The sequence below is a fragment of the Drosophila mauritiana genome, chromosome 3R (genome assembly GCF_004382145.1).
Source record: "Drosophila mauritiana strain mau12 chromosome 3R, ASM438214v1, whole genome shotgun sequence".
NCBI classification, from domain to species: domain Eukaryota; kingdom Metazoa; phylum Arthropoda; class Insecta; order Diptera; family Drosophilidae; genus Drosophila; species Drosophila mauritiana.
Window position 1 is genome coordinate 17,151,838 of NC_046670.1, and position 24,146 is coordinate 17,175,983.

Sequence of the window (24,146 nt, forward strand, 5' to 3'; positions counted from 1 at the left end):
AGAGATCTAAAAACTTAAGCTTAAGCTATTCATATTTAGTATTTACATTTTGCAAATTTAATTCCTGTTAGCTGCAACGAAAGTGAATGGAAGTGAATAGCAGGTGAATAACTAGTGAGTAACAGGTGTTTAACATACAAGTATGAATAACAATGATAATAATACTGTTGCCTTGATATTTTGATATTTTAACATCTAAGCTATGTTGCGTTGGTAATATGGAGTTTGTTTACAGTGTTTGTTGCTTTGGTAGCCAACAGGTGTATCCAGGTGGTTAACAGGTGGATAACAGGTAGTTAACAGGTGGATAACAGGTAGTTAACAGGTGGATAACGGGTGGATAACAGGTGGTTTACAGGTGGATAACTGGTGGATAACAGGTGGTTCCATCGACGAAAACATCTCAGTTCTGTTGTCGTGGTAACGTGGTGCCAATTTCGAATGTTTGGCTTACATGTGGTCAACAGGTGGATAGTTAGTTGCTAATAATATCGTCGATCGACGAAACTTATCAGTTCTGTTGCCCTGGTAACATTAAGCTTAATTTAACTTTCAATTTCTGTTGCCTTGGCTACTGGGAGCGTTTTTCGAGTGTTTATTCGATAGGATTTTCATCTTATTCAAATCCACAGAGGCAAAAAGTTGTGCAACGCAGACATAAATCGAAAAACGCAGTAAATCTATAATGATTTTTGAATAGGAGAAATTCCGAGTATCCTTGATTTTTGGTGAATTTGCTTTTTGCTTAGAGTTTCGGCGAGATGTTCGTGCAAAAGAAAAAGTTGGTGGAGCATGTTCTGGCCATGCGAGCCGAAGGGGGCAGTAGTGATGATGATGATGAGGAGGAGGACCAGGGCGACATTTTGCAGGTGCAAATCCCGAATCACTAATTACTAGACGTATTGAGTGCTAGTCGTGCTAAATAAACCATATAACCCTATGTTGTTGCCTTAGATTATACAAAAGTAACCTAGATTTTCCTAGAAGCCCTTTGACTGATTACGTAATCGCATAACCTGCAAGTTGCGAGTGTAAATTGCTCGTAGTTGAGGCTCTACCCATGTAATATCTTCCTAATACACCAATCTTCATTTCTTTTTAGCTGAATAACCCAAAGTAAAATCCACATAGATGCAACTGTAAAGAACTTCACTTCCGTTGCTGCAAAAAGATAACCTAGTAAAATGTTACGAAATCACCTTTCAACTTATACTGTATAGCATTTAGAGGTCACCACTTTTGATTTTTGCATTACTTCTGGTATTTAATTGTCATGCTATATGGGTAATGTTGTTGTAGATTTTTGAATGTAGTATCGAACTTTTACTAAGTTTACTATGTGCCATTTTTGAAACTAACGAACTCTTGGTCTCTTTCGTTTTTGAATTTTGAAAACCGAACATTTTGTAAACACCAAATTGTTTTTTGTACAACCAAAAATATAACCATCACTACGCACTGCAAAATATTGATCGTTAAACTATTTTCTGGAAACCAAACGGTTTCGCGAATGTCGGACCTGACAACACGGATTCGAATATAACGAATAAACTTTTGAAAAATGGACCCCGACGAAGCGCAGCGGAGGCGCGAGGAATGCGAGCGAAAGGCCCGACGTGGGGAGATGGATCCCCGGCTGGAGTTCACCTTCCAGCTCCTGATCGATGCCACCCAGCTGCCCAGGCATCAGCTCATGGACTACATATTCGAAGGGGACATGGTAGGCGCGTCACTTGCCACTTGGTATCTTAACTGTCTGAGCATCCGTTTCCCAGCTCGATGAGATCAATCAGCTGTTCCTGCCCAATATGAAGAACAAGCTGCTGTGGTTCTACCAGGAGACGGATGACCCAGAGCCCACGCCAGTGCCCGATCCAAATAAGCCGGGACCCTCGCGATCCGGCGTAGCTTCCAGTAGCTCCAAGACCCCCCAGGGTGAGTGCTAATTTCAATTAGGAATCATTTCTATGTTAGTTATCATCCGCCAGGTGGCGCGTCTCCAAGTGGCATGCCACCACCCAAGCACAAGAAGCTGTTCCTCACAGATGGATGGACCTGTGCCTTCACTGGCGTATGTATCTATATATTTCGGGTGAATACCTCCAAGCAGCTGCCGGAGGAGGGTTTTCAGAAGGATTTGTGAGTATACAGCGGTATCCTTGTAGAATAATCATCCAAGAAGATACTTACAGGTATTGCGGAGTGATCGATGCCAAGAACATCGGACTAGTGACCTCCATCGAGCGGATTGTGGAGTTCGTGTTCATGCAGGCCCTGGCCTTTCCCAGTCTGGAGGGCGACGAGGAGGACGTGAGCTGTGGACTCATCAAGGGACAGCTCCTGCCGGGATTGCGATCCTTCTGCAGTGCCCTGCGCGTTTGCGAGCAGGTGTGTGACCATCACAATGTCTTTGCCGATGGCTGCGACATGTTCGAAAAAATCGATGCGGTGGAGGAGGTGAAGGACATGTCCAAGAATCAGGAGTTTTGCGCGCAGCTGGAGGAGCGCGTGAACAACTGGACAAAGGGCATCCTGAAGATACTTGGCGAGAGTGAGCAGCTGCGCAAGGAGAACGACCACAGTGGGCCGCAGGACGAGTTGGAGTACTGGAAGAAGCGAGGTGCCCAGTTCTCGCAGCTGCTGGCCCATTTGCAGGACAAGGAGGTGCAGTTCACGCTGCACTGCCTCTTCCTAGCCGGCTCGCGCATCATAAAGCAGTGGAAGGAGACGGACCGGAAGATCACCTTCTGCTACAACGAGGCGCGCGACAACTCCAAGTTCATCCAGGCCATGGAGACGTGCTGCCACTCACTTTACCTGGACGATCCCGTGAGCATGAAGGAGTCCATCCTGAGCCTTCTGCAAACGGTGCGCCTCATCTATAGCGTCTCCCAGTTCTACAACACATCGGAAAGGACATCCGCGCTAATGGTTAAGGTAGGTTTTGTGATTCTAATGATTATAATGTTGAATCTTCATAACTATTGTATTTCATCATTAGATAACTAACCAAATGATTGAAACATGCAAGTCGTACATTACTTGTCGCTGCAAGGAGACTATTTGGTCACAGGATCGCAATGTGATCCGCACCAAGCTGAGCAACTGCATCAAGTTAAATCACATATACCACGAGACCTACTACACGGTTAGGGAACAACCTTTTCTTCCGAACCAGACGCCTTTCGGATTTTCCGAAAATTTTGTATTCGGTGAGATCATCACGCTTATCATTAATCACCTCTAAAACTAATCTAATTCCAATTTCCAGGAAAATTTGACACATTTTGCGAGCGGCTTTCGAAGATCATTAGCATGTTTAATTTGATTGACGACTACAATCATTTGTTCGAGCGTCGTCTGGAAGGACTTCTTCTGGGTGAAGCCCTCGAGGATGCCTCCAATCACTTTGAGGAGGCCAAAAAGGACGTGACTTCTAGGAAATACGATTACCTGGATCACCGCAACTCAGACTTTAACATCGACTTTGAGAGATTCATTCACAAAACGAACTCCTTAAAGGACACCATTGCTACTCTGATCGAAAAGGATTTCGACACCGTTTGGGAGACACCGCAGTGCATCCGATTCCTGGTGCGATTCGAGAAGGTGAGTGAGAAAATTCCACTCACCAAAATGGATGAGAAGTACACGCGAATTCTGCGCTACGTGGAGAAGGAGGTGGACCGCATCCTGAAAACCTTCCGCAAACAGCGCGATGATCCACCGCTGGCCAGGAACTTTCCGCCAATTGCCGGAAGGATTCACTGGTGTCGTGCCCTGAGTCTGCACATCACGGAGCTCATGGATGCGGTGATGGAGCATGTGGTGCTGAGCAACCTGCCCATGGCCAAGGATCTGGATGTGCGGTACCACAATGTGCTGGGCATCCTGCAGGAGTATGAGGACGAGATTGTGTCCATATGGCTGGATCAGGATGTCAGCGTGGCCGATGCATGTCTCCTGCAGCCATTGCTTAGCCTCCAGGGCGATAAACTGTTTGTCAACTTGCATCCAACTATTCCACTGCTCATCCGGGAGGCCAAGATGCTCGCCAAACTGGACATCGAGCTGCCCATTGTGGCTGCGACGCTGATGAGTCGTCAGCAGTACTTCATCACCATACAGGACTCGCTCAATGTGAGTGGTATATAACATATATATTGTTCGCCCAGCTAATCTTTTCCTGCCTCGCAGTGCCTGATCAAAATGTTCCTATCGACCGTGAGAGCTGTAAAGCTGGAGGTTCGTCCTTTGTTCCTGCCGCAGTTGGTGCGTCTCACGGCGATGCTGAAACCAGGATTACACACTATCAATGTAAGTCAATCAAAGGATATCCTAATTCCCCTAAGTTTGTTTCATCCTTTCCAGTGGACAAACCAAAACTGGACGGAGTTCTACGAGCGCTGCAAGCAGGCCATTGAGAATTTTGATGTCCTGGTCGCTCGTGTTCATGACATCTACTCCAACCGCATTCTCCACGTGCTGATGTGGATGCAGGATGTCTCTCTGCAAATTTTACCAGCCGGTTCGTTGCTTTAATTTCTCAAGTTTATTCACTTGTCTTCTAATTGCATGATGATGGTTAAAACTTTTCGCATTTGTTTTCCGAGCAGACGATGAAATCTGGACAGTTGACGAGTTTCTGGAGCGGAGCGAGGAGGCTTGCCGGTGAGTCTGACTCTGACATGAGTTCACATAATTCATTAGGATATGCTCCCGAAAATGCTATGTACATTTCAAGGAACTGGGAACATCTCTGGGTGGGGAACTTTTCAACTGTCTGGGCTAGACTTTTGATTGTGCTACTTTTAATTTATCGAGTTTAGAATTATGTATGAATTATAGGTCTTATATGTCTTATGTCCCTTATATTACAATTGTTCCAGCAAAGCGGCCATCGAACTGAATCGGAAGAGCCAAATGGTGTCCGAGGCAGTGGAGGAGGTGCTCAGCCTGGTGGACAGGGCAACTGCTGCCTTCAAGGAGATAGCCGGCGATGATGTGATTACTTTGTTTGATGGTAAGTTCTACGAACGGATGGGGTGAGGGAGTAATTAAGGAGTGCCACCCATTGAGCAGCAGCCACTCCAAAAGGGGACAACTCCGGATCTGGAGGACGCAAGCCGGACGATGGAGGAGGTGGGGGCGGCGGAGCTGCTGCACCCACGACCAGTGGTGGAGGTGGCGGCGGGCAGCAGCAGGACTGGAGCATCCTGTGGTCCTGCTTTGAGAATCCCCTGTCCCTCTTGTCCACCACAGAAAGTCTACCCAAAGGCATGCAGGTAAGAGCAATTAAAAGCAATTAAGTAGGATTACTCTAATATTGAAGTAGGTTCTTTCAAAAAGTATTAAGGGTTTAATGTAGAAGATTTTAATTAAAATGATATTTACTAAATTGACATAAAATTCACATAAGAGTACATAAGTTGTAGTTCCAAATCCAATGGTGGAGCACAGATCTCTTGAAATAGAAAGGAGAAAGGGATCCCCTTTGGGGGTTCCTGCTGTCAACATGAATTCACTCCCATTGCAGGACATGGTGTGCAATGCGGTGGTCGAGATGCGTCGCTACTACAGCCGCAAGGTGATCGACGTGCTGATCAAGGTGATCCGGGCCGCTCTGGACACCCTCCGGCGTCGGTTCATCGCCGACGAGAACGAGACGGTGTTCAAGAAGCCGGTCTTCGCGCTGCACGCGCAGCTGCAGATACCCCATGTGGTCATCAAGCCGAATCTGGACGAGCTGCAGGACATATTGGTGACGGCGGGCAAGAACATCACGGGCATTGCGAAGGGCGTGGCGCAGTGGAGCAGCGGCAAAGATCCGCCGGTGCGTACCGCCCCACTGAATAGCTTCGCAATGTTCTCCAAAATCTTGTCTTACCAACCGCAGCAAGTTTCGATGACGGTGCAGCCGCGCGTCGGACGCAACCACAACGAGTCCACCGGTGGCGGGAAGAGCCGGCGGCGCAAGATCTACTGCCTGGCCTCGGAGGAGCGCCCGCAGATGCCGCACATGCTCAAGAGCTTCTACTCGGCCATTATGGACAACAAGGAGGTGGCCAAGGCGGTCAACCAGCTGGCCAGCTGCACCAAGAACGTCAAGCCGGAGATCCAAACCTACATCAAGCGCTGGAAGCCATATCACTTCCTCTGGAAGAACGACCGCACCACCCGCCAGCTGATGGAGTTCGGCCTGCAGGAGTTCGAGACCACGCTGCGATGTCTCTCGGACCTGGATGCCAATCTGCTCGTGGAGCCGGACATGGAGGTCTTCGGCCAGTGCGTGGCCGTCTACAACGAAAGGCTCAAGTATGGTTTGGCCATTGAGATCAAGTGTAAGTCTACATTAGTTCATCACTTCATCTATTCACTTCATGTATGGAGCATCCATCTAAATTGTATTTTAAAAACTTTCAAAAAGGATTTTTATTTGTTATACATTTTCTTCAAAAGGTGTTCATTTGAAAAAAATCTGCATTAGTATTGAAACTAACTAGCAATTAATCTTGTTAGTTATAATCAATAAAAATGAAACTACATCGTGAGTAATTAACTTTGGAGGTAGATTTATTGAATTTCTATTAAAATAGTCTATCTATTAATATATTCACTGAATTATCACTAAGTACAAAAAACATTAACTACATTCCGGCAAAAAACGTAAGCATTAGTTACCTCTTTAATTATTTTCCTGGGAAACTAAAGCCATTTAATGACAAAGTAAATGTTAAGATGAAGTTTTTCACCCAACTTCTGGATGATATCCTACCATTTTATTAAATCGACTGACAACAAAGCATCGAGTCTTCTCCGGTTAATCAGCCATAAATTTTGGACACCCTCGCGAATTCTTTTGTTTGGTCGAATGGGAAGCTATTCAAATTGATTGGACTCCAATTAGGCCAACTAATTTGCCTAACCGAATTAGCCGTGCGCAGGCATACCAAAAATAAATTCCCCACTCACTTGAGGGCGGGGGGATTCCATTTGGGAGCCAAAGGACGCGGCAGGATGTGACCGGGTGACGGCGAATTAGCCCTCGTCCTGGCCAGGCTGCCTTGATTAATGACATCGATATCATTGAGCCGCGCTAAATGGACTTTGGATAAACACTTGGCCCCGTTTCTATTTCCAGCCTGCAACCACAAAATCGGACAGGCCATGAAGAAGAAGTACAAGAAGGAGATGGACTACGTCTATGCGGTAATCAACGAGATGGATCGCAAGCTGGACAGGCCCATCCGCGACCTGGACGATGTGCGTATGATTATGGAGACGCTGGGTAAGATTCGGGAGCAGGAAGTGGACATGGAGCTGCGCATCGATCCCATAGAGGTGAGACTGAATCAACAAGGTGCTGTTCCTCTTACATATACTTATCTTTGTAAATTGCACCACCAGGAAGCCTTCAATGTCCTCACCCGCTACGAGGTGCAGGTGGAGCGGGAGCAGTTCGATTTGGTGGACAATTTGCGGGCCACATTTCAGAATCTTTTGGCAGGTGCGCTGCAGGCGCAGGTTAAGCTGCTGGACATGCAGCCGGCCTTCCAGGACGATCTGCGCACCAATCTGGACAACTTCAAGCAGGACAAGATCTCCTACGTAACGGAGTACCGGACTGCGGGACCAATGCAGGCCGGACTGACGCCTCGCGAGGCCTCCGACCGGTTGATACTGTTCCAAAATCGATTCGAGGGCATGTGGCGACGCCTACAGACGTACCAAAGTGGCGAGGAACTCTTCGGTCTGCCCCAGACGGACTATCCAGAGCTCGGCCAGATTCGCAAGGAGCTGAACCTGCTGCAAAAGTTGTACAAGCTGTACAACGACGTGATCGACCGCGTGAGCAGCTACTACGACATTCCGTGGAACGAGGTGGACATCGAGGAGATCAACAACGAGCTGATGGAGTTCCAGAACCGCTGCCGCAAGCTGCCCAAGGGCCTCAAGGAGTGGCCGGCGTTCCATGCTCTGAAGAAGACCATCGACGACTTCAACGACATGTGTCCGCTACTGGAGTTGATGGCGAATAAAGCCATGAAGCCACGCCACTGGCAACGGATCATGGATGTTACTCGCTACATCTTCGAGTTCGACTCGGAGGGTTTCTCGCTCAAGAACATATTGGAGGCGCCGCTGCTGAAGCACAAGGAGGACATCGAGGACATCTGCATCAGTGCGATGAAGGAGAAGGACATCGAGGCGAAGCTGAAGCAGGTCACCAACGAGTGGTCCGTGCACGAGCTGCAGTTCATGAGCTTCAACAATCGCGGCGAGCTGCTGCTCCGGGGCGACACCACGGCGGAGACGATTGGCCAGCTGGAGGATAGCCTGATGGTGCTGGGCTCCCTGCTCTCCAACCGCTACAACGCACCCTTCCGCAAACAGATCCAGCAGTGGGTCTACGATCTGTCCAATTCGAATGAGATCCTGGAGCGATGGCTACTCGTGCAGAACATGTGGGTCTATCTGGAGGCTGTGTTTGTTGGTGGCGATATCGCGAAGCAACTGCCTAAGGAGGCGAAAAGGTTTTCGAAAATAGACAAATCCTGGCAGAAGATCATGCAGCGGGCCCACGAGACTCCCGGTGTTGTGGCCTGCTGTGTGGGCGATGATCTGCTCAAACAGCTGCTGCCGCATCTGCAGGAGCAGCTGGAGATTTGCCAGAAATCCTTGAGTGGTTACTTGGAGCGCAAGCGCATGATGTTTCCACGCTTCTTCTTTGTGTCAGATCCTGCCCTGCTAGAGATACTGGGTCAGGCTTCCGATTCGCATACCATACAGAACCACCTCCTCAACATATTCGACAATACCAAATCGGTGAAATTCCACGACGTGGAGTACAACAAAATGATGGCCATCATCAGCAGCGAGGGCGAGATGATCCAGCTGGACAGGGCCATTCGAGCGGAGGGCTCGGTGGAGACCTGGCTAACCCAACTGCTGGTCACAGCCCAGGCCTCGCTGCACTCGATCATCCGCACCGCCTATGCCACCATCAACGATCCCAACTTCACGCTGCTCAGCTTCTTGGAGAAGGCTCCGGCCCAGATCGGACTGCTGGGCATTCAGATGGTGTGGACCCGGGATGCCGAAATGGCCCTGATGCGAGGACGCGAACGGAAGGTCATGATGGAGACCAACAACAAGTTCCTGGAGATGCTGAACACCCTCATCGACCAGACTACGCGCAATCTCACGAAGCGGGAGCGAACCAATTTCGAGACCCTGATTACGATTCATGTGCATCAGCGCGATATCTTCGATATCCTGGTGGGTTTCCATAGTTGGTTATTATGAATTTCAATATGAAAGGCGGTGTATTTCTTATCTTTACTTTTATAAATCTATATACACTTAACTTTAGTGCCGCATGAACATCAAGTCAGCCAACGATTTTGAGTGGCTCAAGCAGTGTCGCTTTTACTTCAAAGAGGACTTGGACAAAACTTGGATTTCGGTTACGGATGTCACATTCACCTATCAGAACGAGTATCTGGGATGCACAGATCGCTTGGTTATCACACCGCTAACAGATCGGTAACATATACTTATATTGATATAGTTTAATTTAGGGTAAAAGATTGGATTATGTTTTTGTGGGCTATCGTGATTTTCCATTTGCAAATATTACGTATACGCCACATGGTCCTGATAAATATTTTACACAAGTTGCCCTCTTGAAAAGAGTTTGCTATTGATTCGCTAGTAACTCCATTACTTTGTATGTTATTCTTAACCTTGGTTAATATTCTCCCACATTCGAATATCCATAAATATTACGTATACGACTCGTTGGCCACTGAAATGTTTTCCTGCTAGTTGGAGCATTCCCTCTTCCCACCCACATGCCATAGGCTGCTCAATAATTCCTAAACAATAATTATAAGAGCTGTATTTAATTTGTATTCCCGGCATTATTCTGTTCGCTCTTTCAATGATAAACTTTCGCATTGCTCGAATGCCTGAATAGGAAACGTGCTCCGCACATTCCTCGTGGCCGTTTCAGTGGCCAAGGAAGTGGAGGGGGTGGACTAAGTGGAGGATGCAGAGGTGGTGGGATACCACCTTGGAATGCCGCTCTGTAAACAGACGCCCGCCCGTCAATGGCGGAGACGGAGGAATCCCATCCTATTCATTCCATCCCGCGGCAGCGCAAGACGAACTAACTGTGGAACGACGGGACGACGTTGACATGCCCGTAAAGATAAATTTCACTTAGCGGAGCATAAATAAACTTTTGACAGCAGCCAGTCTGGGCCAAACTGGGGGAATCTGCAAAGTGGCGCTATTTTCCTAGAAGGCATCTCTGCTGCCAGGCTGCCAGCTGCTTTGCATTCGCTTCTTGATCTCGACTCGTAGATTTCCAACCATTCGTCGTCGTCTGACGTCAGTGGGCATTAGGACTTCCTTTGATATTCCGAAGCGTGCCTTTTTTTGTCTGCCATGACGTTTAATAGTCGGCGGCGTGCGCGTCCGCACGTTCCCTTCTCTGCTCTTCATTCCATTCCAAACCCCCATCAGATGTTACATAACTCTGGCCCAGGCACTCACCTTGTCCATGGGCGGCGCGCCTTGCGGACCAGCCGGAACGGGAAAAACGGAGACCGTCAAGGATATGGGCAAGACGCTGGCCAAGTATGTGGTCGTCTTTAATTGCTCCGATCAAATGGATTACAGGTGGGCTAACTAGATTTAAAGAGATACTAGTACTAAATACTAGCTTCCTCTCTTTCCAGAGGCTTGGGTCGCATCTACAAGGGATTGGCCCAATCCGGCAGCTGGGGCTGCTTCGACGAGTTCAACCGCATCGAACTTCCGGTCTTATCCGTGGCCGCCCAACAAGTGGCCGTCGTCCTGACCGCCAAAAAGGAAAAGCGAAAGACCTTCCTCTTCACCGATGGCGATACGATTGAAATGAATCCTGAATTCGGAATCTTCATAACTATGGTAATGTGTGTTTCTTTAACTCAAAATCACAGTGACACATTCACATAGCTTCTTTATTTTCCGCCCACACGTAAAAGCGCCGACAATCTGTTTGTATTTTTTCTTAAATTCAATTTGCCGCAGGATAACGCGAAAATAACTTTGGCGCCAAAGAAGTGCAAGTGGAGCTTCAGTGTTTATTAAACTAATTGTATACACTTTCAATTTGTTAACATGCGCCATTTTAGTTAACGAACTAGTTTCATCAAGTGTCGTGTATTTCACTTGATTAAAAGGAAAATAGTTTCTTTGAACAGAAATTAATCATATTTGTCTTGTACGAGCTCAATCTTAAATCTTCTGAAATTTCAGATTTATTTTCGTTTTAAAGGAATTTACTTGAAAGAGCATTGTTATCTGCTATCTGCTCGTTCAATCCCGCCATTAAAGGCCTTTAAAATGTTTCCCAAAATGAAAGTGACGGCCTCTTCACGCACATAATTCCACGTTATTAGTCATGTACAATTTCTCTCAACCGAAGCCGTAATAAAATTTACACCAGCACATACGAAAATTCGTGGCGCGGATAAAAGCGGCCCAAAACCAATAATCGAGGGGGTGGGAGGAGGTTGTTTGGTTGGGTGTTGCTTCGAAGGCAAATAGGGCCAAAAAGAGGAGACTTTGGCTGACTCGATTACTGTGGCTGCCACATGGAAGCCCAAAATCCGACTGCCAGCTAAAGAGCAACTTTAAGTTGTTGTACCGACCAAACGAAACGAAACTTGGCTTAGTTTAATCACAAGTGACGGTAACTATGATCGGGTAATGCGATTAGCGTTAACACGGCGACGCGCCGCCTCGCGTATAATGGCGTATGTCAATCAACGCCACCTCATCCAAATCCCCAACCAGCATCCTACTCCGAGCCTGCACATCCCATTCGAGGGAATGATCCTTTTGAAGGCTTTGGCTCAGTTTTAATTTGCGCATTGAGTTATTATGCTCATTTATATAACAATTTCAGCCAGAGCATTTTATTTTAATGAGCCATTATGTGACAGACCGAATTGGGTCGCACACGATTACGGGGACATAGACAAATGGACGCTGGCCGGGAGACCGGAACGAGTTGAATGACGAATCCCTTTGTTGTGGTTACCAGTTTGTGTCGTTGTGTCCGCCTCCGCCTCCGCCTCCGCCTCCGCCTCCTCCTCCTCCTCCTCCTGCTCCTGTTGCTGCTGCTGCCCGGTACACTTCTATCTTTGGGCCAGGTCAATATTTGCAGTCGTGGCTTAAATTCAAATAAACTAGACTAGGGGCAGATCCTATTTTTGGATCCGACGGTTGAGTCTTTAAGTGACTAATTTGGTTTTGGGTCGATTTTCGCCACTCCCCATCTGCATTAGTTGGTTCTGATTAGACTAGTATTAAGATTCTAGGAAAGCGCAAGATTTAACACTTATGGTTTATACCAGTGTATATATACAATCTAGCATTTATTACTAATAATGCTATTTACTTGTGTAGAATCCAGGATACGCTGGTCGCAAGGAATTGCCCGAGAATCTGAAAATTCAATTCCGCACCGTGGCAATGATGGTGCCGGATAGACAGATTATCATACGTGTTAAGCTGGCCAGTTGTGGATTCCTGGAAAACATTACTCTGGCCAGGAAGTTCTACACCCTGTACAAGTTGTGCGAGGAGCAGCTTACCAAACAGGTGCACTACGATTTCGGACTGCGGAACATCCTGTCCGTCCTGCGAACACTGGGAGCAGCCAAGCGAAGGAACTCCAAGGACACCGAGAGCACCATTGTGATGCGCGTGCTGCGCGACATGAATCTCTCCAAGCTGATCGACGACGATGAGCCGCTTTTCATGTCCTTGGTCTCGGATTTGTTTCCCAATCAGGTGAACCTTTTATTAAATATCCATTGTAATCCATGTAGCATTATATTCCTCTTATAGACGCTGGAGAAAACCAATTACCCAGAACTGGAGGCAGCGATTCTCCAGCAAACGGACGAAGCCAGTCTGGTGTACCATCCTCCCTGGGTCCTCAAACTCATCCAGCTGTACGAGACCCAAAATGTACGCCACGGCATCATGACCCTGGGGCCAAGTGGAGCTGGCAAGACCACCTGCATCCACACCCTGATGAAGGCCATGACCCAGATGGGCGACAATCATCGCGAGATGCGTATGAACCCCAAGGCCATCACGGCGGCCCAAATGTTTGGACGCCTCGATGTGGCCACCAATGATTGGACAGATGGCATATTCTCGGCACTGTGGCGGAAGACTCTGAAGCTGAAAGCGGGTGAGCACGTGTGGTTGGTTCTAGACGGACCGGTGGACAGTATTTGGATAGAGAATCTGAACTCTGTGCTGGACGACAACAAGACGCTAACCCTGGCCAATGGCGATCGTCTGACCATGGCACCATCCGTGAAGATCATATTCGAGCCGCACAACATTGACAATGCATCGCCAGCCACAGTGTCTCGCAATGGAATGGTCTACATGAGTTCCTCTGGATTGGATTCTCGACCAAGTAAGTCATCTCTCATCTATAGATCTATCAAAGAACCACATCTCTCAACCAGTTTAAATTCTCCAATGATCAGTTGTTCAGGCCTGGTTGAAGAACCGTGCTCCAGGCGAAAAGTCCACGTTCTCGGATCTTTTCGATCAGACCTTCGTGGAGGTCTACAACTGGGGAGTGCAGATGGTAAAGTTGCAGATGCCTGTGCTGCAGTGCAACATTGTCCAGCAGATGCTGTTCATCCTGGAGGGCTTGATACCAGTCAAAAAGGAGGATGAACAGGCCGTGAGCCTGTCCAGCAAGGAGAGCCACGATGGTAAGTGTACATGACCTAACAAGGAACCCAAAACTGAAGCCCCAAAGCGAGCGGTTCGATGAAATGAGAAAATCCCATGCGAATCCCCAACCAAAACCCATCCAAAATGATTGCAACTTTTCAGCGAATAAACGTTTAGAGCATCAAAAACAAGTCGAAGAGGCGCGACGGCAATCGATTGGCAGTCAGATTGTCGGTAAAGTATATCCTAATCCCCGTACTAAGTTGCTAACTAACCAAAAGAGCATACTAATCGTAGAGCCGACCGCCTAACTAACACGCCAAATGCTTCTGTGTGTGTAAACTGATACTGTATCTGGAACTTTTAGTTGGGATCCTTGGCTCCCAACTGATCGTCCTTCTAATCCTTCCTTCCTTCAGTAGTGGTGTTTCTGTGTTCGTCCCCTCGTAATTGTACCTATCTATCTGTGTATTAACCCAAATAGTTGTGTGTGTCTCGTCCAAAAGTTTTAGTTCTTTTTAGAGTAGAGGTGTCATGGAAATCTCTACGTTATCTGGATTCTAGAGTTATCTCCTTTATAACCCAAGAGAGACTTCTGTGACACTCCTAAATGTGACTGATTCCCATCCAATGACCATGCATTAACCACATACCTACTTGACCCCACAGAGGACCTCCCTCCGGAGACTTCGATCGAGGAGAAGGAGGACACGTGCACCCCAGAACACTTGCACCGCTTGTACATCTTCGCGCTCGCCTGGGGCCTGGGCGGTTACCTCTCCACTAGCGACCGCCAGAGAATGAACCTCTTCGTGAAGGAATCCTTCCCCCAGCTGGACTACCCGAAGGGTAGTGCCCACGAGAACACAATATTTGACTTCTTCGTTTCTCCAGCGGGCGTGTGGCAGTCGTGGAAGACGCTCGTCACCCCCTATATGTATCCGGAGCTTTCCACACCAGACTATCTGAGCATTCTGGTGCCCATCGTGGATAATGTGCGCATCGACTACCTGATCGGCACCATTGCCAATCAGGAGCGCGCCGTGATGGTGATTGGCGAACAGGGCACGGGCAAGACGGTGATCATGAAGAACTTCATGAAGAAGATGAACGTTGAGTCGTACATGGGCCGGTCCTTTAACTTCTCATCGGCCACCAGTCCGTATCAGTTTCAGCGCACAATTGAGAGCTATGTGGAGAAGCGCGTTGGAGTCACCTTCGGGCCACCCGGTGGCCGGAAATTGATTGTCTTCATCGATGACATCAATTTGCCCGAGATCAATGAGTGGGGCGATCAAATAACCAACGAAATTGTGCGACAATCCATGGACATGAAGGGCTTCTATAGTTTGGAGAAGCCCGGTGACTTCACCACCATCGTGGATGTCCAATATGTGGCGGCCATGGGCCTGCCCGGCGGCGGACGCAACGACATCCCATCCCGTCTAAAGCGCCAGTTTTGCGTATTCAATTGCAACATTCCCGACAACGACTCCATCGATAAGATCTTCCGCGTTATCGGTGAGGGTCACTACAACGCCAAGCGCGGCTTTGTGCCCGAGATCCGCAGTCTGGTCAAGAAGCTGATCGTCGTCACCCGCCATCTGTGGCAGCGCACGCGCGAGAAGCTACTGCCCACTCCGGCCAAGTTCCACTACGTTTTCAGTCTGCGCGACTTGTCGCGCATTTGGCAGGGCATGGTTGGCACCTTATCCACGGTGATCACTTCCGAAAGTGTCCTCATGGCATTGTGGAAGCACGAGTGCACGCGAGTATTCGCCGATCGCTTCACCACGTTCCAGGACAAGGAGTGGTTCGGCTCAGAGCTGGCATGTCTCGTGCGCGAGGAGTTGGGCGACTCCCACTCCCAGATGATCCTGCCGAATCCGGTGTTCGTTGATTTCATGCGCGACGCCCCCGAGCCAACTGGTGAGGAGGGCGAGGACACCGACATGGAGCTACCCAAGGTAGGTCAATGTTTAAGTTTACCGGGCACTCGGCGCTATAATTCGAAACAGGTTCTAGCGTTGCGTCCACGGTAATCGAAGTAATCCTTCAAGACTACAAGTTTTCCCGCTTAATCTTTGCTGAGATACTAACCAGTTATCCATCTACTCTATTTGTTTCCAAGGTTTACGAGCCGGTCCACTCACATGAAGTGCTCCGCGAGCGTCTCGTCATGTTCCTCGCCCAGTTTAATGAAATGGTGCGAGGGTCGGGAATGGATTTGGTGTTCTTCCCGGATGCAATGCTGCATCTGGTGAAGATCTCCCGCATCATTCGGCATCCGAGGGGATCCGTTATGCTTGTCGGGGTCGGCGGTTCTGGAAAACAGTCGCTAACGAAATTGGCATCGTTCATAGCCGGCTACAAGACATTCCAAATTGCGTTGACGCGTTCGTACAACGTGGCCAATTTTCTTGAGGATCTAAAGCTGCTCTACCGCACCTGCGGCGTTCAGGGCAAGGGCACAACCTTTCTCTTCACCGACATGGATATCAAGGAGGAAGGTTTCCTGGAGTATCTGAACAACATACTCTCGAGCGGCGTTATATCAAATTTATTCTCGCGCGATGAGCAGGCCGAAATCGTGCAGGAGCTAACGCCGGTCATGAAACGCGAGAATCAACGCAAAACAGCGACCCCGGAAAGTGTGATGGACTTCTTTTTGGCGCGCACCTGCACCAATCTGCACGTGGCCTTCTGCTTCTCGCCCGTGGGCGAGACGTTCCGGTCCCGGGTGCAGCGCTTCCCCGCCTTGGTCTCCGGCTGCACCATTGACTGGCTGCATCCGTGGCCCAAGGATGCATTGGTCTCGGTTGCCCGACACTTTCTGAGCCACTTCGAGATCGAGTGCACACCGGCCGTCAAGGAGGAGCTGGTCAATGCCCTCGGCTCCATACAGGACATCGTTGCGGAAACGTCGCAGGAGTACTTCCAGCGATTCCGCCGCGCAACGCACGTGACACCCAAATCTTATCTGAACTTCATTGCCGGCTACAAGAATATCTATCAAATGAAGCAGCAAGAGCTGCGCGATGGTGTGGAGAAGATGGATACGGGCTTGGAGAAACTGAAAGAGGCCTCCGCCTCGGTTGAGATCCTCAAGAAGGATCTAGTGGTAATGGAAGAGGAGCTTGTAGAAGCCTCCAAAAATGCGGAATCAGTGCTAGTGGAGGTGACGGAGCGCGCGATGCAAGCGGAGATCGTCAAGAACCAGGTGCTCATCGTGAAGGATAAGGCCGAGGCCCTGGTGGCCTGCATCGCCCACGAGAAGGCGCTGGCCGAGGAGAAGCTGGAGGCGGCAAAGCCGGCTCTCGAGGAGGCCGAGAATGCCCTGAACACAATCAAACCGGCCCACATCGCCACCGTGCGCAAGTTGGGCCGTCCGCCGCACCTGATCATGCGGATAATGGACTGCGTCCTGATCCTATTCAAGCGGAAGCTGCATCCGTGCATTCCCGACGCGGGCACACCGTGCCCGAAGCCTTCGTGGCAGGAATCCCTAAAGGTTTGCACAAGGAGGATAGTCTAAATGTAGTATGATCCAGGAGCGCTGCTCCTGTACGATCGCACAACTTACTATATTGAAAAACTTTCTCCACTGCTTAATTTGTAATTTATTTCTTAACTTGCTACTATATTTTTCGTTAAGCTAATCAAATTTGCAGATTTCATTAGTGCAGCCCCCATAAGTATGCAATTAGTTCTATAAAACCAAAAGGTCTCTTGTATAATATCATAGTCTTGTATAGATCATAGTCGGTTAGGTCGACTATAACTGGCTTCCTCCATCCCCAGATGATGGCCAGTGCCACCTTCCTGCTGCAGCTGCAAAACTATCCCAAGGATACCATCAACGACGAGATGATCGATCTGCTGCAGCCCTACTTCCGCATGGAGGACTACAACATGGACATGGCACGGCGAGTGTGCGGAGACGTGGCTGGCTTGCTGTCCTGGACCAAAGCCATGTCCTTCTTTCACAGCGTCAACAAGGAGGTGCTGCCCCTGAAGGCAAATCTGACCATGCAGGAAGCGAGACTAAAGGTAACTGAAGTGAAGGTTTTCTCCCCAAGGAATCCGATTACTATATAAAGTACCTACCTTGCCTTACTCACCTTGCAGCTCGCTATGGACGACTTGGCTGGTGCCGAGGAGCAGCTGCGGGAGCGCGAGGAAGCCCTCCAGGCTGTCAAGGATCAGTACGACAAGGCTGTGGGCGAGAAACAGAGGTTGACGGATGCGGCCAACGTTTGCCTGCGCAAGATGACCGCGGCTACGGCGCTGATCAATGGATTGTCGGACGAGAAGCATCGTTGGACCAACCAGAGCAAGGAGTTCAAGATACAGCTGGGTAAACTGGTGGGCGATGTTCTGTTGGCCACCGGCTTCCTCTCCTACTGCGGACCGTACAACCAGGAATTCAGAGCCAATCTGATCAAGACTTGGATGGGCATACTGAAGCAGAAGAACATACCCTTCACCACCGGACTGAACATCATCAACATGTTGGTGGACTCATCGACCGTGTCGGAATGGACGCTACAGGGATTGCCCAACGATGAGTTGTCGGTGCAGAATGCCCTGATAGCCACCAAGTCGAGCAGTTATCCACTGCTGGTGGATCCGCAGACGCAGGGCAAGATCTGGATCAAGTGCAAGGAGGATCGCAACGAACTGCAAATAACCTCCCTGAATCACAAGTACTTCCGCACCCATCTCGAGGACTCGCTGTCGCTGGGCAGGCCACTGCTGATCGAGGATGTGGGCATTGACCTGGATCCGGTGATTGACAATGTGCTGGAGAAGAACTTCATCAAGTCGGGCAGCATAGAGAAGGTGTTGGTGGGCGACAAGGAGTGCGACGTGATGCCGGGCTTTATGCTCTACATCACCACGAAACTGCCCAATCCAGCCTTTAGTCCGGAGGTCAGTGCCAAGACCTCGATCATTGACTTTACGGTCACCATGCGGGGGCTTGAGGACCAGCTTTTGGGTCGCGTCATCCTCATGGAAAAGTCCGATTTGGAGGCGGAGAGGGTGGCCCTCTTTGAGACGGTCATGCAGAACCAGCGGAATATGAAGGAGCTGGAGGCGAACCTCCTGCTCCGACTGAGCTCATCCCAGGGCTCCCTGGTGGATGATGAAGCTCTAATCGAAGTGCTGCGCGTCACGAAGACCACTGCGGAGGAGGTCAACCAGAAGCTCAAGATCTCCGAAGTCACGGAACGCAAGATCATGAAGGCGCGCGAGGAGTTCCGGGCGGTGGCCAAACGTGGATCGATCCTTTACTTCCTGATCGTCGAGATGAGCAATGTGAATGCCATGTACCAGAACTCGCTGAAACAGTTCCTGGTCATCTTCAACCATTCCATCACCAAGTCAACCAAGTCCAGCGTCACCGAGGAGCGAATTAACATCATTTTGCGTTACTTGACCTACGAGGTGTACAAGTTCACCAATCGCAGTCTTTACGAGCGGCACAAACAGTTGTTCACCCTGATGCTGGCCATCAAGATTGATTACCACAATGGAAACATCAGCCACGAGGAGTTCCTCACCTTCATCAAAGGCGGTGCCTCGTTGGACCTGAATGCCGTCACCCCGAAACCCTTCCGCTGGATTCTGGACATCACCTGGCTGAATCTGGTGGAGATCAGCAAGCTGGAAACCTTCTCCACAGTCCTCCAGGTGATCGAGCTGAACGAGAAGGATTGGCGCTGCTGGTACGAGTGCGAGAAGCCGGAGAACGAGGAGATCCCCTGCGGTTACAATGCTATCCTGGATGGCTTCCGGAAGCTGCTGCTCATCCGTTCATGGTGTCCCGATCGCACAATTTCGCAAGCAAAGAAGTATATAGAAGGTATATATCCCACCTTTTGTATCTTACATCTTAATGTTAATAATCGAATAATGTTTTTTAAGAATCTTTGGGACCGGAGTATAGTGAAATGCAAATCCTTGATTTGGAAGAAATGTGGTAAGCTAAAGAGTTTGCATCGAAAGCAGATCCCTATAACTTGGATTATCAACAATATATAAAACCATATAGAGCGGATACTATATATACTGTGGATATATTTTTAGGCTGGAGTCCGAACCTCGTACTCCATTTGTTTGCCTGCTGTCCATCGGATCGGATCCGACCACCCAAATTGGAGCTCTGGCCAAGCAAAAGAGCATAGGTGAGCCATGCAAAGAGATATAGTTGAAAATGTGCCATCACTTAGTTGTTTAATCGCCCGCAGTTCTGAAATCCGTGTCGATGGGTCAGGGGCAGGAGTACCACGCACGCAAGATGATAATCGAGTCGATGGCCATCGGTGGATGGGTGCTGCTCCAGAACGTGCACCTGTCGCTGCCCTTCTGCTCCGAGATTATCGACATGCTGGTGGAGAGCGAGCACATAGACGACTCCTTCCGCATGTGGGTGACGACGGAGCCGCACAACGAGTTCCCCATCGGCCTGCTGCAGATGGCTCTCAAATTCACCAATGAACCCCCACAGGGAATACGTGCCAGTCTCAAGCGGAGCTACCAGGTGGGCAAATATGAGGAGGCTTGCTTAATATTTAATTTTCAATCTTTTTTTCTTTCGGCTGCTCCATCCGCACCAGTCGTTCACCCAGGACTTCCTGGACTACACCTCGGCCACCCAGTGGCCCCCGCTGCTCTACACGGTGGCCTTCCTCCACACCATCGTCCAGGAGCGGCGCAAATTCGGTCCACTGGGCTGGAACATACCCTACGAGTTCAACCAGGCTGACTTCGCGGCCAGCGTGCAGTTCATCCAGAACCATCTGGACGAGATGGATCCCAAGAAGGGCGTCTCCTGGCAGACCCTGGTCTACATGATTGGCGAGGTCCAGTACGGCGGTCGGGTGACCGATGACTTCGACAAGCGACTGCTCACCACATTCACCTCCGTGTGGTTCTGCGAGCCACTGCTGTCCAATTCCTTTGAGTTCTACAAGGGCTACAAGGTGCCGGGCACGAAGAGTCTGCAAGGATTCATCGATTATATCAACAGCTTGCCGGCCTACGACACCCCCGAGGTGTTTGGCCTGCACTCCAATGCCGACATCACGTACCAAATAAACTCGGCCAAAGGTGAGTGGCGGGATGTGATTCCCTGGCTTCGGTTTCCCATGCTCCGATGCCTCACATTTAATGGACACCGATGCACGGAGTCGTAAATTATCAATGCGCTTAATTTAATGTAAAGCCCTGTTGCATAATCAATTCGGACATGGCCAGTTGAATGTGTGAAATCAGTAAACCGAATATTCGGCAAGTTTTTTTAGGAGCAACCATCAACCCACTCGGGCATTAGCGCATTAGCATATTCGATGGTCCCCGAAATCCTTGATTGTTTACCTCTCAATTCTCTCAATCCCCCACCATCCGCAGGCATCCTCGACACCATCCTCAGTGTCCAGCCCAAGGAGGGCGGCGGAGGCGGAGGCGAGACCCGGGAGAGCATCGTCTACCAACTGGCGGATGACATGCTACGCAAACTGCCCGCCCAGTACAACGCCTACGAGGTGCGGGAGAACCTGACCCGGATGGGCATACTCCTGCCCATGAACATTTTCCTCAGGCAAGTGACCCCCATGATGCTCATGATGGCCATGGTAATAAGCGGGGGTGGTGTTTAATTGCAGGCAGGAAATCGATCGGATGCAGAGGGTCATTAAACGCGTCCACACCTGCCTCTGCGACCTCAAGCTGGCGATTGATGGCACCATTGTGATGAGTCCCGCCCTGAAGGAGTCGCTCGATGCCATGTACGATGCCCGCATCCCAGAGAGCTGGATGAAGGTATGTGCTCTGCTCTGTGAAAAAATAGTTTTTTAATCCATTTCGCCTGCCACACAATTGCGACTGTCTACTTTAATCCCCTTTAGTATTTTGCTTTGGGCAAGGCCAAATTTCTACCAAATATGGAAATTTTACAATTTCGCTTTGATTTCTGCCATGGGGAATATACATTTTTTCGTCGGCCTTTTATGTTTCAATACTGGTAAATTATGCGCGAAAACGTTTGACGCCCCAAAGCGTTGTAATCACATTCAGTTACCTGCTGAAAATAATGTAAAGGATATCTTTGTTTTCATTAATGTGTTCTAGAAATGAATTTCCATTATGTATGCTATTATTATGTTTTCCTAGAGAAAACATTCAATAATACTAGTATAGAAACACCCGATATAGTGTAGCTACAACTATACATATCCCAATAAACTAAGACCCATTCAAAACAAAAGAAAGGACAATGTCCGAAAACAAGCACAGTTTGAAGAAGGATGCCACCTTCCATGCGAACAGTGGATCGCAACCAGATCTATTGGATCGAACCTACGGATTTCTGAAGGCGGCCCGAATAAACACTCCCATCCCGAAGTCCCGTGTATCCATGGATACGCGTAAGCTTGTGCAGAAATTGCAGACCATTACCAAGCAGGATCAGGAAGAGGACGAGGACGAGTTTGATAATTTTACTTCTCTTATGTCCTCGGAGGATTCGGAATGCGCCGGAATGTCGGAGTTTGAACTCAAACGGAAACAATTCGATACCGCCGAATTTACCATAACTCGAGGCATCAAGCTAAGTCAAATATTTTGTCCCAAGGATTCGGGCCTACATCTGCCGCTGGCTTCGAAGGAAGCTGCGGGCTTGAACTCTTTCGATGACATGAAGACCTACTGTCGCCAAATGAACATCCATTTGGCCAGATGAATCGCGGTGCAGGGATTGCCGAATCTTAATATATTATACTTTGTTACGAATAAATCCTACTCTTATATAAATTGCTTAGTTACCTTCATTTTCGCCTGACTATATCCTTGTCGCCATGCATTTCAGATATCCTGGGAATCGACTACGCTGGGCTTTTGGTACACCGAGCTGCTCGAGCGCAATGGACAGTTTCGCACTTGGATATCAACGGATAGACCAAAGGTGAGTACTCTCATATGGCAAAACTATTTAGTCTCTTGTAATTCGTACTTTAATTCATGAGCAGGTGTTCTGGATGACCGGCTTCTTCAATCCTCAAGGCTTTCTAACAGCCATGCGGCAGGTGAGTCTCTTAACAAGTAGCAGCTGAGTAAGCCGAAATTATATATTGTTGCATAGTCGCCTAACAAGCGAACGGGATATGAATACCAAGCGCACTTCGCCTTAACTAACCAGAAATCGATGTCCTGCGAAAATAGGTCCTTTGTCATTCGCATTGTGAGGAGCACTTCCTTTATGCCCAAGCGATTGCCATTAAGACGCACATACATTTCACCCCACTTCTGCTGATTGACATATCTGATTCCCCACCTCAAAGGTTATTCACTTCCTTTTACTTTCATTTCATTTTTTTTGCATATCTGCGGCGGTACTTGAAAAACGCACTTGTAAATCCCTGGTATCCCTGGAATCGATACTAGGAGGTGACGCGTGCCCACAAAGGTTGGGCCCTGGACTCGGTGGTGCTGCAGAACCAAATAACGCGCTACAACAAGGAGGACATCACCGAGTATCCCACGGAGGGCGTCTATGTCCACGGATTGTTCCTGGAGGGTAAGTCCCCCCCAGCCCTTTCAAGGTCATGAACTGGGTGATTCCACTTCGTGTTTCGCAGGTGCCTCCCTGGATCGTCGCAGCGGCAAGCTGATTGAGTCCAAGATGAAGGTGCTCTACGAACAGATGCCCGTCATCTATATATACGCGATAAACACGACGGCCGGCAAGGATCCCAAGCTGTACGAGTGCCCCATCTATCGGAAGCCGCAGCGGACGGACCTAAAGTATGTCGGTTCCATTGACTTCGAGACCGAATTCAATCCCAAGCACTGGACCCTGCGCGGAGTGGCCCTGCTCTGTGACATCAAGTGAACCCGAAATGGAATGGAAGCCCCCAGCCCGTTGACTGTTTCCAGGTCCAATACCGAAGCCATTGGCCATTGTTTGCCATCATGTCAACGGCTGTACGTGAGTGGGGCTCCTAATGGCCCTGTGATAATTATCTTTTTTCGTTGGTTGGACGTTAAAGTTTCGTTGCGTTCCTTGTAATCCGGCGCAAATACAACGTTATTAATTAAGCCCTTGGGTGAGGCAGGCCAAACTGTTTGCACTCGGGAGCGACCAGCACAATTATTATTAGCTGTTATCCATTCTGGTCGAAATAAAAAGCGCACCTAGAAAACCCTTAGAGAATTAGGCATGTGAGTAGCGAAATCGCAGTGTTTAATAAAGCCTTAGGTACACAAGTGTATAGCCAATGTTTCGGGATTTACGATTGAGTACACCCACTCATACGACTCCTGATACCCTGTAAGGGAGGCGAACTATGGAAAATGCCAAGTATCGATTGAAGGTGAGTCAAAAG

The 24,146-nt window shown here is 48.9% G+C and overlaps 2 protein-coding genes across 3 annotated transcripts; both read left to right on the forward strand.

Annotated features, from left to right (window-relative positions):
- Nucleotides 1-761: 761 nt before the first annotated feature.
- On the forward strand, nt 762-23,987 carry LOC117144891 (dynein heavy chain 5, axonemal). Of its 2 annotated transcripts, XM_033310313.1 has the most exons (37): nt 762-869; nt 1,583-1,720; nt 1,776-1,935; nt 1,989-2,139; nt 2,193-2,937; nt 3,002-3,212; nt 3,272-4,140; nt 4,198-4,317; nt 4,372-4,528; nt 4,617-4,671; nt 4,890-5,023; nt 5,083-5,285; nt 5,537-5,833; nt 5,897-6,341; nt 7,142-7,341; nt 7,408-9,279; nt 9,374-9,546; nt 10,531-10,686; nt 10,746-10,956; nt 12,463-12,849; nt 12,907-13,492; nt 13,566-13,799; nt 13,924-13,995; nt 14,431-15,728; nt 15,893-17,272; nt 17,563-17,811; nt 17,890-19,627; nt 19,690-19,744; nt 19,852-19,949; nt 20,013-20,305; nt 20,382-20,874; nt 21,175-21,368; nt 21,433-21,585; nt 22,631-22,726; nt 22,791-22,847; nt 23,206-23,338; nt 23,400-23,987. In XM_033310313.1, the coding sequence occupies exons 1-37, from the start codon at nt 762-764 to the stop codon at nt 23,651-23,653; spliced, it is 14,175 nt and encodes a 4,724-aa protein (XP_033166204.1). In that variant the 3' UTR covers nt 23,654-23,987. The 2 variants fall into 2 exon arrangements, with proteins under 2 accessions (XP_033166204.1, XP_033166205.1); XM_033310314.1 differs by lacking the exon at nt 13,924-13,995.
- LOC117144892 lies at nt 21,950-22,553 on the forward strand. The gene has a single exon (XM_033310315.1). The coding sequence runs from the start codon at nt 22,040-22,042 to the stop codon at nt 22,502-22,504; it is 465 nt and encodes a 154-aa protein (XP_033166206.1). The 5' UTR covers nt 21,950-22,039; the 3' UTR covers nt 22,505-22,553.
- Nucleotides 23,988-24,146: the final 159 nt, after the last annotated feature.